General features: G+C 34.5%; 1 protein-coding gene across 1 annotated transcript in view; it reads right to left on the bottom strand.

Moving 5' to 3' along the window:
- LOC123532584 (transmembrane protein 106B-like) overlaps nucleotides 1-10,190 on the bottom strand; it is a 55,183-nt gene extending 44,993 nt beyond the window's left edge. Inside the window, exon 1 of the mRNA XM_045314045.2 lies at nucleotides 8,043-10,190. Within this exon, the coding sequence (XP_045169980.2) occupies nucleotides 8,043-8,229 (187 nt within the window). The 5' untranslated portion in view covers nucleotides 8,230-10,190. The remainder of the gene's footprint in view (nucleotides 1-8,042) is intronic.
- Nucleotides 10,191-16,519: the final 6,329 nt, after the last annotated feature.

Genomic DNA, 16,519 nt, shown 5'->3' with positions numbered 1-16,519 from the left:
TATAATTTGACCAAAATGCATCTGCTATCAACTAGTTTTATAACCCCGAAGGCACATGTGAAGTTTCAATTCAATATCTGCATTAGTTTTGGAGATAGTAACTTGCATGTAAAACTTTAACCAGAATTTTCTAAGTCCAAAAGGGGGCATAATTTGCCCAAAATACATGTCAGAGTTATGGGACTTGACTCAGTGAGGTTGGTAATTGATCTAGAAAAAGAAAAAATAAGTTTCAAATCTATATGCCTTTTACTAATAGCTGTATGTACTTGCACGCAAAACTTTAACCAGAATTTTCTAAGTCCAAAAGGGGGCATAATTTGCCCAAAATACATGTCAGAGTTATGGAACTTGACTTAGTGAGGTTGGTAATTGATCTAGAAAAAGAAAAAATAAGTTTCAAATCTATATGCCTTTTACTAATAGCTGTATGTACTTGGACGCAAAACTATAACCAGAATTTTCTATGTCCAAAAGGGGGCATAATTTGGCCAAAATGAAGGTCAGAGTTATGGGACTTACTGCTATCAACTACTGTATAGCGGGTTATTTCTGCGGGGGTAATATTTCTGCGTTTCTGCGGTCTCTTGGTAGAATCGCAAAAATATTTCCAGCAGAATATTCATCCAGCAAAAATTTAAAACGCAAAAAATCTGCATTTTTTTTCACCAACGTTGTTTCACGCTATGTTACCCAAGGTAATCAGAAGTTCACAATGGCCTGGACTAATTATTGAAAATTACCATTGCCATCTAACAATTACCGATAATGGTCTATTTATCATAATTAGGTGTGATGGTCAAACAAAGTCCTAACTGTTAATCCCTCAGAAAACATTTTTCTTTTGTGAATGAAATAAACTGAGTGAATTTCATTTGTGTTGTTTATATTAATCCCTTGTGGCAATCTTCCGAACTAGGTATACTTTAGTAACCTTTATATAAGTGTAACTGTTATATTTATACTGTAGTTTGCAGTTGTTATGCAATAATTTATTGTTGATGGATTTACATTTTCTCATTTCGCAATTATTATATCCTACAATGTATTCATTAAATGCAAAGTTACCAGTAATTTAGTTTATTGATTTCATACGCTATCATTCTCACAACGTCCGACCATGCGAGGAATTACCTCCTCCTTGGCAGAAACGCAGAAATTTCTCTTCCGTTTAAATGAAAACACGGAAATTAAACACGCAGAAATTTGTTTCACATTTTTTGGGACCAAAACGCAGAATATTTTGACCGCAGAAATAACCCGCTATACGGTAGTTTTATAACCCCGAAGACACATGTGAAGTTTCAATTCAATATCTGCATTAGTTTTGGAGATAGTAACTTGCATGTAAAACTTTAACCAGAATTTTCTAAGTCCAAAAGGGGGCATAATTTGCTCAAAATACACGTCAGAGTTATGGGACTTGACCCAGTGAGGTTGGTAATTGATCTAGAAAAAGAAAAAATAAGTTTCAAATCTATATGCCTTTTACTAATAGCTGTATGTACTTGCACGCAAAACTTTAACCAGAATTTTCTAAGTCCAAAAGGGGGCATAACTTGGCCAAAATGAAGGTCAGAGTTAAGGGACTAACTGCTATCAACTAGTTTTATAACCCCGAAGACACAATGTGAAGTTTCAATTCAATATCTGCATTAGTTTTAGAGATAGTAACTTGCATGTAAAACTTTAACCAGAATTTTCTAAGTCCAAAAGGGGGCATAATTTGCTCAAAATACAAGTTAGAGTTATGGGACTTGACCCAGTGAGGTTGGTAATTGATCTAGAAAAAGAAAAAATAAGTTTCAAAGCTATATGCCTTTAACTGATGGCTGTATGTACTTGCATGCAAAAACTTAACCAAGGTGTGACGCTGACGCCAGGGTAAGTAGAATAGCTAGACTATTCTTTGAATAGTCGAGCTAAAAATCAGGCAACTTGAATTTCGCTTTGATGTTAGATTAGAGTGAAGTGGGGAGCTACAAAGCTCAAGCCCTGATACATATTTTATCATTAAAGTTCAAAATATACCAAGTATCATTCAAGGTTTCCGCTGCTATTCGCCAATTCCTTTTTTGGCGAAAAAAAATTAAATTGGCGAAAAAATTTTTCCACAGTTAACAATTTTAAATCTGCGTAAAAAAAAACCATCCGAGCGTTGTTTTACTACCGGATATCGTACCAAACACTATCACCGATCAATAATTATACACAGCGTGTCACCTCTTCTAACGCCTAAGGGGGATACAGGGGTATTTAATTACCTTGAATCGTCATATGTTAAAAACACGCATCACTGAAGTATGATTAAAGCAAATGTTAATTGCTTGTTTGTTAAACCTTGATAATTGAATACAATTGCAATTAAGTAATTTGGGTTATGGACAAAAAATTGTTTCTTAATTGAAGCACCACATCAAAGCAGACTGATTAAAATGTAGCTTAGTGATACTTCTTTTAAAGAAGCGTAATCTTAATCAAGACTAATTATCAATCTAATTTACAAGATTCTGGCCAATTAGATAATTCTGCGATGTACTTGGTCATTCTGTCATTCACTCTCGTACAGAAAAGTTCAATTAATTGTTGTCAAAAATGGGTCGTAAACGAAAAGCTGAAAATATGCCTAAGTCTGAAATAAAAATGAGGAAAATTTGGGATTTCTTGAATTGTTCCCAACAGAATACTGTTAACGGTAAATCTACGGATATTTCGGAAGAGATAGTGTTGATGGTACTAGAATGAATTAATGCAGCGCCCTTGTTCACCCCATGAGAATGTTCAATTTTCCTTTTCCTACTTTTGCCCTGGCCTGAGTATATTTAAAACAATTCATGTAACGTCGTTGTGATTCGTGAATAATGCAATATTATCTTAAACTGTCAGTCTAATGATAATTTTGTCCTGTGTTGGATATTTTTGACGGATCTAGATATGACCCGATACTGGTTAATCTTCGGCCAGTTTTTCGTAAGTAGGGATATAACTATTGTCATTTTTGTTGAAGTTAGATATAACGCTTCAGTTTGATTATTTTATGAAACTGTTTAACTGCTGTTATACATGTGTTATTTAGATCTACATCGATCTAATAAAGGTCACAGACTACTACCGTCAGTCCGTCCTTCACAAAATGTTGTGTCCCGGGTAACTTCAAAATTGTAAGATCTACATACTTCAAACTTCAAAATCATCTAGCATTAGCACAGTTACGGCCCTTGAAATGATGAAATTCGGCTTGTCTCGCCCATAGCTGTAAATGTATATAAAAAGTATTAATTAGAGAGCTACAGACAATGGACACTTGAAATTGTTTTTTCAGGGTTGTAAAACCTAAATTTTTCGACATTATTGACTCTCTGCCGTGCGCAACATTTTCTTTAAAAAAATTAAATGGCGGGGAAAAAAATGTGCCCAGTGGAAACCCCGATCATGATATGAAAAAAATCAGACATTGACAATTTTAATTTGTTACAGCCTCAGTGCTGAAGTTTATTCCATAAATCTATATCTCTGATTCCTATTAACTTATTTGTTTTGAATTTTTTCTGTGCATGCTATTTTGTGGGCAATTTCTGACCAGGTTTTGCTTGGTAGTCATGGTTTTCAGCTTGTTTGCGGCATGTTCGCAGCAACATCTAATTTGCATGTGAAAAGTGAACACCAAATGAACATTACGCGAACATTGTATCAAAAGTGTTCACGGCATGTTCGTCTGATATTCGCAGCATGATCCCAACAAGTGTTCGCGGCAAACTATAATATTTCCGTAAGGGTAGGCACAAAAATTAACCCTGATAGCAGTAGCAATAACCACAGGAAAGATAACTCTTGCAAAGCCTTGATTTAGAATTTCCAAAAAATGTGTCTACAAAAAAACTGAAATACTCGCATTCGCTTTTCAAACCTATCTTATCATGTTACATAAAGGGTATTTAAAATATGGTATGATTTTTAAGACTTAAAAATGTGCAGATTAGAAATTATACACTGTTTCCCAAAGTGAAAGTACCATGTATTTGAATGGGGCTAAATTTTCACATATGTTTTTTTTACTGAATGGCTTCGTAATCTCTCTAAAGAAACTAGGGAAATCTTCCTTTATAATGGATGAATAAATCATATTAAAATAAATGAAATAAATGTTGCAGAAAAAATGCAATTAACTGTGGTCACTTTTGCACAAAAAAACCCTGAAAAAGGGGTGTCAGCTCTTTCACTCCCAAGTCTTTTCACTCCCAGGTCTTTTCACTCCCAAGTCTTTTCCTCCCCTGACTATTCACTCCCATTTTCTTTAAAGAGGTGACTTTTCACTCCCATTTTTATTTTGTTCTCTAGAAATTATATTTTAATTATTGGGAGGTCAATAAAAATTAATGATTTTGAAATGTTTTATGTATTTTTTTTATAATGCAGATTATATATACCGAGTATTGTGAAAATTTTGTAGGATTATTTTTTTCTGAGAGGGGTAAAGATAATCCAAAATATCCTTTGGAAATATTAATGAAGGTTTTTATTTTTTTTATATATTATTGACTGTGTGATTATTAATAAGTTCTGAAAATGCAAGTTTAATTATTAATATTCTGAAAATGCAAGTTTAGTTTGTTTTGAGTATTTTCAGTATAAAGAGGATATTGAAAAAGAGAGAGGATATAAGAAAATACCTATTTAATAAAACTTTACTGTGATGGCCTAAATGTGTAATTTAAACTGCTGAGAACTTTTGGGTTTGCATTTATTGAAATGGACTAATAGAACCTATAAATAGAGACTAAAAATGTAACTGGAAAACATTCTAACAAAATTCATACTTCACTGTATCAAAAGAAAAAAGAAATAAAAGAAAACTTTTGATTTTTATGTGTATATTTTTTAATCCTTTGGTCAAAATTTTCATAAGTCATTATAGCATTGTGCATGATAAATTTTTAAATTGTAATAACATTACCTTATACTTTGTGAAATAATTTGTGAAACATCTTTGATATTCCATATACTTAAAAGCTACCAATTATCTCATCACCATGAGATGTAACCTCCTTGATTAGTTGTATATTAACAAAGTCATCAATTATCACTTGTGTTTGTTTAACACTCCTTGATTGAAAGTTGCTACACCTAATCACCACCTTTCAGATCAATATCATATAGAAATTGCTAACTGATACTTCTCATGTCTTTAAAGTTAAAATTCATGATAAGGTAACACAACATAACATAATTTATGTTAAGTTAGGTTAGGTTAATTAATTATTGCTTGTATGTTCATTGGCTGGATTATATTTAGAGAAAACAAAACTGAATAATTTATTGACTTCTCTTTTATTTTTTAATGTAGATATGTAAGATAAGATAAATAATTACTCAAGACTGTTTTTTTTAAGTATCATTGTTAGTGCAACAAAAATAATACAAAACATAGAGTGTAAAGAAAACAATCTTATAAAAACAATTTTTGTGGAAATGAGACTTAAAAATTTTCTGGCATGATAAAAAAAGATCTTTAAGCCAAAGCAAGGAAGATTTTAAGTATTAGGTTTTAAAGAAGAGTAATGTAAAGATCTGGCTGAAACATCTTTCTTTCAAATTAAGTTTGGTCATATTATAAACATAAGAATATGAGTTTTTGTTTCTAAAATATTTTTAAAATTCCAAATCAAGAAAGAAAAAAAAGATGAATGCGCCGGGAATGGTAAAGTATTAAAAACAGCAAATTATCATGTGTTTCTGTAGTAGATTCTATAGTTTGTCAATAATTAAGTTTTAAAGCCTTCTTAAGAAATATAGCATGTCATGAATTTGCACGCTTTAACGTAACGTAAACGTCGTCACATCCTTGCAATATTTTGTATGTAACGTCATTATTAAAAAGCTATCGAACCTGGAACAGCGTCATTATTGCTATATTCCACTAATATCTAAGATATCGAATTTATTTCCAGATATTTAAAAAAAAAAAATTTGTTAGCGATGGATCTGGATGCCAGTCTCCTGCAGAACGAAATATACAATATTTTATGCCTCTTGCTCTACACAAATGTTTGAATAGGTGAATTTGCGATGGTCAACTGACTTCAATAAACTCAAAAGCATGTATTTTATGAATGTGTACAAAAAAGTTTAAAATTGTCAAAATTGAAATTCACTCGAAACCAATATGATTTTGATGGGTCTTGATCAACATTTTAGAATGGATAAATTTTGTGAAGTCTTGTCATTTCACAGTGAAAAAGGGTCCCATAACAGTGAAAAAGGCCTTCTTCGATATTTTGAAAACAGTCTTCAAAAGCTGAAGCCAGCGGAAGCTGATTTTTTTTTAAAAATGTTGATTCTGTAAAAAATGGAGCGGAAAATCCTTGACCCAAGTAAGTAAGTAACATCTTTATTTATAGCTGATGACATATTTGACAGAGTCAATTTTCAATATAGCTCACTGTATAAATATGTTCAATAAACATGATAAACATGATTATAAACAATAATAATGAGAGAACATTTTGCAAAAATGAAGAAAAAAAAATGAAATAAAATTATATACATGTATAAACAAGCGAAATATTCTATGTAAAGTTAATGACATACATTAATAGTCTGCATATGTTGGAACTTTAAATAATTTGGTAGTCACTATTTTCTGATAGTAATTTTGGTTGAGAAAAGTGCCACTGAAGATAGGATTGTTTGAATTTTGCAAGAGTATCAGATGAGCATATATGATTAGGACCTGGTATGTTATTCCAGATTGTGGGTCCCGAGTAGCTCAAAGATTTATGAAAAAATTCTATTCTTGCTTTTGGTATCTTTAGTTCATTGTTATGGTTTGATCTAAGTTCACATCAGATATTTCGCTGTGGTTAAATTTTGAAGTAAGATAGTTGGGGGATTGCTTGGATGAACCTTCCTGTTACAGTCAATACATAAATCTAACTGTGACATAATTAATGAAATTTAATTTACAATACATAATCCAACAATTTCATAATTCACTTTTCAAACAGTTATGACACCAGAATAAAATTTAGCATGTACAATAATACTCAAGAATGAAATAAATTAAAATGCTTGGATTATATACTAGGGAATATAACAGTGATTATAACAAATTTTTCAATGAGCGGTTGATAATTATTTTAACAATGCATATTTTTTTTATATCAATTCTCCCATTAAATCATCAAAGGACATCAAAGATACACAACTTAATTAGATTACATCTTATTCATATTTCAATAATTACTGATGATAGGCAACTGAAACTTCGGTTTCCGATACAAAATAAATCGTTCTTTCAGAAAATGGAAAAAAAGTAAAAGCAATAAAAAAAATTACCATAAGGACCCTTTTTGCTTGACGGGGCTCTATTATTATTGTCATTATTAATATTGTTATAATAATTATTATTGTTATTATGTACAATGTCATTGAATACATCATTGTAATGTATAGCATTTAATCAAATTATCCAGTTTCAGTTATATTTAGAAATATGAAATTTCAATATTATATATCATACATGCAATAATATTCAAATATTCTTGGAATATCTATTTAGAATTCAGTTCCAACCTAAATATTAAACATTGAATTGTCATAATAGAAAAAAATGAAATGAGAGTGAATAGTCACCCCATAAGGTGACTATTCACTCCCATTTTGGGAGTGAATAGTCAGGGGAGGAAAAGACAGGGGAGGAAAAGACTTGGGAGTGAATGGTCCGGAATTCCTGAAAAAGTAGTTACGTGTCAAAATCTAGGACATGACTTTTACACCCCATAAAACTTTATTGTAATATTTATGTTCAAAAACATAATTGATTTGTCATTTATATACATATTAGAGTCCAAAAACATAATTTCATTCCTGTAATCAAAACTAACAAAAAGTGGTTGTTGTTGCTAATACTAATAGCAGTAAAAAAATGTTGCAACAAAACATATACAGTACAGCATCGCTTCTGATGAATGGGTTTCCCATTAAATAGGCAGCAGCAAATTTCATATTAAGATGTCAAGATGGATGTACATGGCAGTATCTACCTTTAGGAATATTCCCAAGCCCTTTACAGGATGGACAAGGGACACTTCCTTGGAGTAATTCTGTGTATACAGATCCAGCGTCATCGTCCGACTCATCATTTGCCACCACAGATGAAATAGAATCGTAACCGTTCCGTTGTGATACACTCAGCAAACCGTTTACTTCTCTTGAATTTCTCGTCGACATACTGTATACGATATTCTAATTTCCAATTTTCATTTTTTTTCATCAACTTTTGAGTCATCAAAACGCTCGATTTTGTGCGTTTAATGACCCAGATTACTGTTCTTCAGCTATACTATTTCTTAGTATCCGGAATCCGGATTTTCTTATTTTGCAGGTTGCACTACGTGGTAGTCTTGATTACCTGCCCCTTCACTGTCGATACTAAAATACATAGTACGACGGGAACCGGACTAGACTACGCGCTAGTTTTTTTTCTCTGGGATACGGATATATTTTGATAAAGACCTTTATTTCATTTAAAAAAAACTTAGCTTTTGGTGGAGTGAGTATATGCTTGAAGAAGTTGTCTCTTATTCTCAAATCATAGTGATTGGGAAACTGATGAACCACTCTAGACTGTCAGTGTTTTCACGTAACAGAAACTGTTCTTATTTCCAACTACTGAATAAGTAAGTGACCTATAATAAAACATTGACAAAAAGCCCCTGGATCTCCTGAAAAGAAAATGCCAGCATTTAAAGTCTACGATTTGTAATAAACGACACTGTCCCCGGATAGCAGACAGGCGTTGGCCCAATGTTAGGCTAACTGCAGACTCTTCGTTGGTCCAACGAGGAATATCAACATTGGTCCAATGCTATTCTTCTTCTTCTTATTCTCTTGACCGCCAACAATGGCGAACCCTGGTGACCCCAGGTAAGGTAATCCACCACCAGAATGAACACAATAATACAATGCGAGTCTTAAAACGACCTTCACCACACAATATTTACATACACCTGACCACCTGAGCACTATTCACAGTTTATAAAATTAAAACCTGTCTACCGAGTATATAGACCGCATGCCCCTGGCGGCTGGTTAACCCGGAAGAGAACTTCTATAGATGGTCTCCCTTGTTTTATGTAGTTTGTATAAGCCTTCAAAAGTCGAATTCTGTTTTATCACAAAGCTCTGTCCCTTACATGTAAGTGGGGAGTACACTCGAATAGTCAATAATCAAATTCAAAAAGTCGATCACTTGGTGATATAGAACTTTGTACACCGTTCTCTTGTAGATTGTTAATGATGGAATCGACAATCGGACCACGAACATGTTGCAATGCTTGACAGTGAAAGATAAAATGTTCCACGGTTTCTTCAGCAACATTGCACAGTTGACATTCAGGATTCACCGCATTTTGATTAAATCTAGCTCGGTTTGTCTGAAGGAAATATGTTCCTGTCAGTAGTTTCAATCTAGAAGACATCCTGGATGTTTCAAACGTCGATGCACATGGAACACGTAGTACTGGATGGACTTTCCCAGGCTGATACGTACAGTTCTTGTATTTAAGTGATGGATACATTTGCGCTAGATCTTCAATTTGATTTTTCCATTTGCCTTCAACAATTGTATACAGATATTTCTTCCAACTGTTTTTATCTATTGGGTTTTTAATGTATGTAAATACATTTTCAAGATCGTACCGTGCAAGGAATGGCGGAATCTGAATAGCCAAAGCACATGATTTATCATTTTTACAGTAAGTTGCCGTATAAGGATTTGCTTTTCAATGCTGTCTTGACTTTGATTACATAAATTGCTAAAAAGGCTTAAAATTCTAAGATGAAGGGCGGCTTGTACTGGAAGCAGTCCCGACAGGATGTATACCGACGGATCAGCCGCATTATCTGGTAGTGACAAAATTTGCTTTAATGTCTTCAGTAGTATAGGGGTCTCTTTAACGCCACGAGTGCGCATGCGCGGCGGCCATCTTGGATCTATGACGTCATGCGCAGCGGCCATTTTGAATTCTATTTTAAGAATGACATCATCTTCCTATTTTAAGAATGACCTCACTCTGCTATTTATATCTCCCAGAAGTATATAGAGCTGACTTATATACCTATCTAGGGCGTGTTCGCGCACATTGAGGGTCAGGTGCTCAGCCCTAGACGGGGAGATAACATGAAAACAAAAAAAACTATATATCAATAATGTTTAATTAATAATCATATAGATTTATCTATAACGTAATATACATTGTATGGTAAACAAAGAACTTATTAATGATAAGCAAAATATTTATTCCATTTAAACTAAAACATTAAGCTTTATTTAAGATAGCTACGTTAGAAATAACGTTAACTGAAAATAAAGTATTACTTTCTTGCTTACGATGTTTCCTCCTTGGCGTCCACTGACAAAATGACTCTAATCATAAGTGTATTATCCCTAAATGCGCATGCTCGGACCTATTTTTACAATGACTTCATAAGCTATATTTAGATAAGATCATGAGTGAAACAAACGTGATCATGGTCAGAATGTCTAGCGTGTGTTGATTTAAGACCGGATAGGCGAACAATAAAAAGTAAACACGTCAAAATTAATCCCTTTAAAGTCGCCACAACGTCTGGCGTTTATTTATTTAAGAGCGGATGCGTGAACAATAGCCTATTCAACTGTCAAAGTTAATCCCTTTAAAGTCGCCACAATGTCTGGCTTATGTTGATTTATGGACGGATGCATTAACAAAGGCCTATTGATCTGTCAAAGTTAATCCGTGTATTGAGTACGGGAAGGGAGGTGACATCAGGTCTGGGTCGCATATGGACCGAAGTGCCTCTTTCATACCATCAATGATATGATGTTAAAAAACATTTTTCTTAAACAATTGCCAATATTTAATGACCATCCAGAGTTTTAGAACCAGTAAAGGGCTTTTTTAAGAAGGTTGTAAAATCATCAAAATAAGACGTTTTAGGGTCCATTTTTACATTTTGGGTATCTGACATTTTGAAAAGCCCAAAGGGTGTACTTTACCATAAACTAGGTGCCAACCGGAAATGAAGTCATTAAAATTTTCAAGTCATCGTATAGATCGGGACCTGTACCGTTAGAAAGATTCTTTTCGAGTAGGTTTCAGAAAATATGTACAATTACGGGTCTATCTCTATCCGTTTTCCAGTATTGAGGTTTATAACCAGAATCATTCATCCGGAAACACCCGGCTTCATGCCTTTATTATTAAAGATAATCTAGGCATGTTGGGTATCTAACCGAAGGTCTCGACTAGTACTATAAGCTGGTACACTCAAACCGGAACATTTTGAAAATTTTGGTTGCGAAATTTGAATTTACCGCTCAAAAGGTGACGTCACTTCAATCTTTAAACGCCAATATCTTGAGAACGGATCTAGATATAGGTAAATATCTATACATTTTCTGAACCTATGCGACGAGATCTTTCCAATGCTATCTGTTTCAAGAGTTTATTGCAAAGTTTAAGAAAGGTTTAAAAATCGCTGTTACGTCATAACGCGTAAACGGTTGAAAATCGAATCGAGAATGGGGGATGTAAATGAAAGATTTTTATGAATTCTATCACATGTAATTAACTTTTCAGAATTGATGAATAGAAAATGTGTCACGAAATGGGGAAAACTGATTGTTCAATGTTAACTGTATTTCTGTTCATTGAAACTCTTGACGATTTCCTAGAATGGTCGAAATAGGCTTTCTAGAACCTATCTGTACTTAAGACAGTATCCTAAAGGACTATAAAAGTTTTATAACACAAAATACTCGTTTTTATAAGTTTCTCCTAAAAGTCATAAAATTGACCGAAATTTAATCCGCTTTTACAGTTTTCAAAGTATAAGTGTCAACATTGGCCAGTTCTCTTTCATACATTATCTTAAGCCGATCTCAAGTCAAAAAATATTAATACTTAAAATACGCTGAAGGTTGAATTTCATGCATAGACTTGTACGATTACATTGAAGTGTATACTCTGTTAATTCAAAATTCTGGAAAAATGTTCCAAATTATATATATGAAATATTGTGTGATGTGTTGGAGTATCTACACCGTGGTGGAACTGGCATGTTCAATTTCGGAGACTATGATGATGTTGTAATAACTATAGATGACAAATGTAAAGTTACAAAGGAAGATATTATTGTGATACCTGTTAATGAAGTTGCAGACTCAGTCTGTGTACTAGGGTAATAGGCCCGAATGATTTTGATAATTTTGAATATTTTGATGATGTTACATATATTGTTTAATGGCGCGTACGTGTGCGTGCGTACATGTATGTGTGTGTGTGTGTGTGCGCGCGCGTATGTGTGTCTCTGTACTTGTGTCTGCGCGTGTGCTTGCTGTACTTGTGTCTGCGCGTGTGCTTGTGTGTGTGTGTGCGTGTGCCTGTGTGTGCGTGTGTGTGTGTGTGTGTGTGTGTGTGTGTGTGTGTGTGTGTGCGTGCGTGAACGTGTGTATGTGTACTTGTGTCTGCGCGTGTGCTTGTGCTTGTGTGTGTGTGCGTGTGCGTGTGTGTGTGTGCGCGTGCGTGAACGTGTGTATGTGTGCGTGCGTGCGTGTGTGTGTGTGTGTACTTGTGTGTCGAATCGTCTTGTAAAGACCTTTCCAATGGTACCTTACTTGACCAGGTTCGAGTCTAGGGACGCGCAGAAAATGTGAATTTTACGCGTGATTGATTTCACTTCCGGTTTGAGTGTACCAGCTTATAGTACTAGTCGAGACCTTCGGTTAGATACCCAACATGCCTAGATTATCTTTAATAATAAAGGCATGAAGCCGGGTGTTTCCGGATGAATGATTCTGGTTTAAACCTCAATATCTGGAAAACGGATAGAGATAGACCCGTAATTGTACATATTTTCTGAACCTACTCGAAAAGATCTTTCTAACGGTACAGGTCCCGAGTCTATACGATGACTTTGAAATTTTAATGACTTCATTTCCGGTTGGCACCTAGTTTATGGTAAAGTACACCCTTTGGGCTTTTCAAAAATGTCAGATACCCAAAATGTAAAAATGGACCCTAAAACGTCTTATTTTGATGATTTTACAACCTTCTTAAAAAAGCCCTTTACTGGTTCTAAAACTCTGGATGGTCATTGAAAATGTTGGCAATTGTTTAAGAAAAATGTTCTTTAACATCATATCATTGATGGTATGAAAGAGGCACTTCGGTCCATATGCGACCCAGACCTGATGTCACCTCCCTTCCCGTACTCAATACACGGATTAACTTTGACAGATCAATAGGCCTTTGTTAATGCATCCGTCCATAAATCAACATAAGCCAGACATAGTGGCGACTTTAAAGGGATTAACTTTGACAGTTGAATAGGCTATTGTTCACGCATCCGCTCTTAAATAAATAAACGCCAGACGTTGTGGCGACTTTAAAGGGATTAATTTTGACGTGTTTACTTTTTATTGTTCGCCTATCCGGTCTTAAATCAACACACGCTAGACATTCTGACCATGATCACGTTTGATTCACTCATGATCTTATCTAAATATAGATTATGAAGTCATTGTAAAAATAGGTCCGAGCATGCGCATTTAGGGATAATACGCTTATGATTAGAGTCATTTTGTCAGTGGACGCCAAGGAGGAAACATCGTAAGCAAGAAAGTAATACTTTATTTTCAGTTAACGTTATTTCTAACGTAGCTATCTTAAATAAAGCTTAATGTTTTAGTTTAAATGGAATAAATATTTTGCTTATCATTAATAAGTTCTTTGTTTACCATACAATGTATATTATGTTACAGATAAATCTATATGATTATTAATTAAACATTATTGATATATAGTTTTTTTTTTGTTTTCATGTTATCTCCCCGTCTAGGGCTGAGCACCTGACCCTCAATGTGCGCGAACACGCCCTAGATAGGTATATAAGTCAGCTCTATATACTTCTGGGAGATATAAATAGCAGAGTGAGGTCATTCTTAAAATAGGAAGATGATGTCATTCTTAAAATAGAATTCAAAATGGCCGCTGCGCATGACGTCATAGATCCAAGATGGCCGCCGCGTATGCGCACTCGTGGCGTTAAAGAGACCCCTATACTACTGTCTTCTTTTGAAACAATTCAAGTTTATCCACAAGCTTTTGTGATGGCATTAACAATTCCATTTCATATAGCAAAACTGGTAAAACGTATGTTCTATATAAATGAATTGTAGTTACTGGGTCAAGTCCATTTTCACCGTGAAGACCTGCTCCAAACAAACTGTACAATGATGCTCTCCCTGCCTTAGCCAAGTTGCTGCTCACATTGACTTCTGCATTTTCTACCACAAACGGTGTTCTTGTGATTGCCAAATGTTGTGATGTGTTCACGTTCCTTAACTGCTCACAACCCAGTTTGATGTTTGAGCACCCACTGCTTGGTTTTTTTTTGAGTTCTTTAATTCAATGGAAACAGTGTTAGACGGTTGTAAGAGATATCATTCTTCATTCGCAAGGTTGCTGGCGATGTTTATCAGCAGTTGTGTTTCATACTCTACGTTACTCATTAAACATATGTCGTCAGCACATGCACAATTGTTCGAAGTCATAGTACCGATTTTCCCTCCAAGTTTCGTTAGCTCTAACTGGTTCAGTAAGGGGTTTACATAAGTTTTACATGTATATAATAAGTCGTGGAGAGAATTCCTCCTTGTCGTACACCTTGGGAAATCTGGAATCCTTCACTAGTGAGACATTTTAACTTTACCACACTGGAAGTATTTTCATGTAGCGATTTAACAAGTAGCCAGTGCCGATCGTCTACTCCTGCATGATAAAGCCTTCTCATTAAATGGGTATAGCAGACGACATCAAACGCCGCTTTTGCATCTAACAGAACAATGTAAGTGTCCAGTTTTAAATCGGCACATTCTCTATAAAATTCTTCCAGTATGTAGCTGCATTTAAGGGAGATGATCCTTTCGTAAAACCACGTTGAGTAACATTTTGATTTAACAGAATATTGTTTTGAATATGATTTCTAATGATAGTTTCAATGACTTTACACACTACTGGTGATACAGTTATACCTCGATAATTTGCGGCGTCCGGCGGATGCCCCTTAGTTTTATAGACTGGAGAAACAATTCCAGATTTCAAGCACGTTGGAATGTCTGCAAGCTCAAAAATAGCATTAATAACATTCAACAGTTCACACTTCAAAAGTTCACCGCCAAAATGAATATGTTCAACAGTAACACCATACACGTCAGAAGATTTACCGGTATGTATAGATTTTAACGCTTTATCAAATTCATCACGTGTTCTATAGGTTTGTTTTTCACATTTTCAGTAATAACTTGAAATTCATCCTCTACCTGTTCATGAAATGTCCCATCAAAAACATCGCCTTCAGAAGATTTTGCCAAGCTTTCGAAATGCTTTCTGAATCCCTCAAGTACTGTGTCCTCACCCGAATAGCACTTCCCATCTACTTAAAGGTCGTCAACTACGTTTTTAAGTTTACCACGTTGTTTATTAATGAGCTTATAAAATAATTTGGTATTACCAGTCCTTGCAGTCATTATCTCGTTTCTTTCATTGTAAGCTCGCCAGCCACGGTAATACGACACTGACGCATAAATTCTTTCTTACAGTTTTTACGTTCAATAAACAAGGGATCATTCGGATTACAGTTTTTCCCAGTCCGCGCCCAGGCTTTATGTGCTATGCGAGCTGCATTTAAGGTGTTGGATATATTTTCATTCCAGACCGCTAATTTGGGTTTTGACTTTTTCCCTCTTTTCTTTCTACCCGAGGCATATAAACTTGCACTAGTCATAACCTTGTTCAGTTGGTGTATCGTGTTTTCAATGCTATCACTCGGAGCATAATTTTTCAAATTTGCATTCACAGAGGTCAAATACAGTTCTTTATCAACCTTGTCCCAATTTGTTCTAACAGTTAGTGATTTGTTTTTCCCGGTAGAACTTGATTTACCTATATTTTTCAACTGTACAGAAATATAATTGTGACTACTGGTACTGATGATAAACCCGGACAGAAAAGGAAGTTTTTTTACATGTAACTTTTTTATTTCTGCAAATTGATATCAATGGTTGGTATCAAAATAATGCTTAACATTTGCTGAAAACTTTACATAATTCAAATTTATATTTAGTAAGCAAACTCACATGAAGTGAGGCCCTGAAAGGGGTATGTAAAATGGGGACTGTACGAACGCTGACTCATGATAAATTCGACCACTTTGTCATTTACAAAATTTTCCTTACAGTATTATATTGAAACTTTCCCAAAAATGCTGCAACAGTCATTCCGGATCAAATAATGAAAAGTGACCCAATGTCAGGCCTTTATGTGTTAACAGTGAGCATGCGTAAAAACACCCTTTTCCCAAGTAATTTTGGATAAATATTTTGTTATACAGATAAATGTAAGTCATTTATTTATACAGAATATTTACCAATTTTGTTTTTGTTTAGACCAGTTGGTGTTGTAAGTGGTTGCTATTA

The sequence above is a fragment of the Mercenaria mercenaria genome, chromosome 11 (assembly GCF_021730395.1).
Source record: "Mercenaria mercenaria strain notata chromosome 11, MADL_Memer_1, whole genome shotgun sequence".
Taxonomy (NCBI): domain Eukaryota; kingdom Metazoa; phylum Mollusca; class Bivalvia; order Venerida; family Veneridae; genus Mercenaria; species Mercenaria mercenaria.
This window is presented reverse-complemented; position numbering and strand designations above follow the sequence as displayed.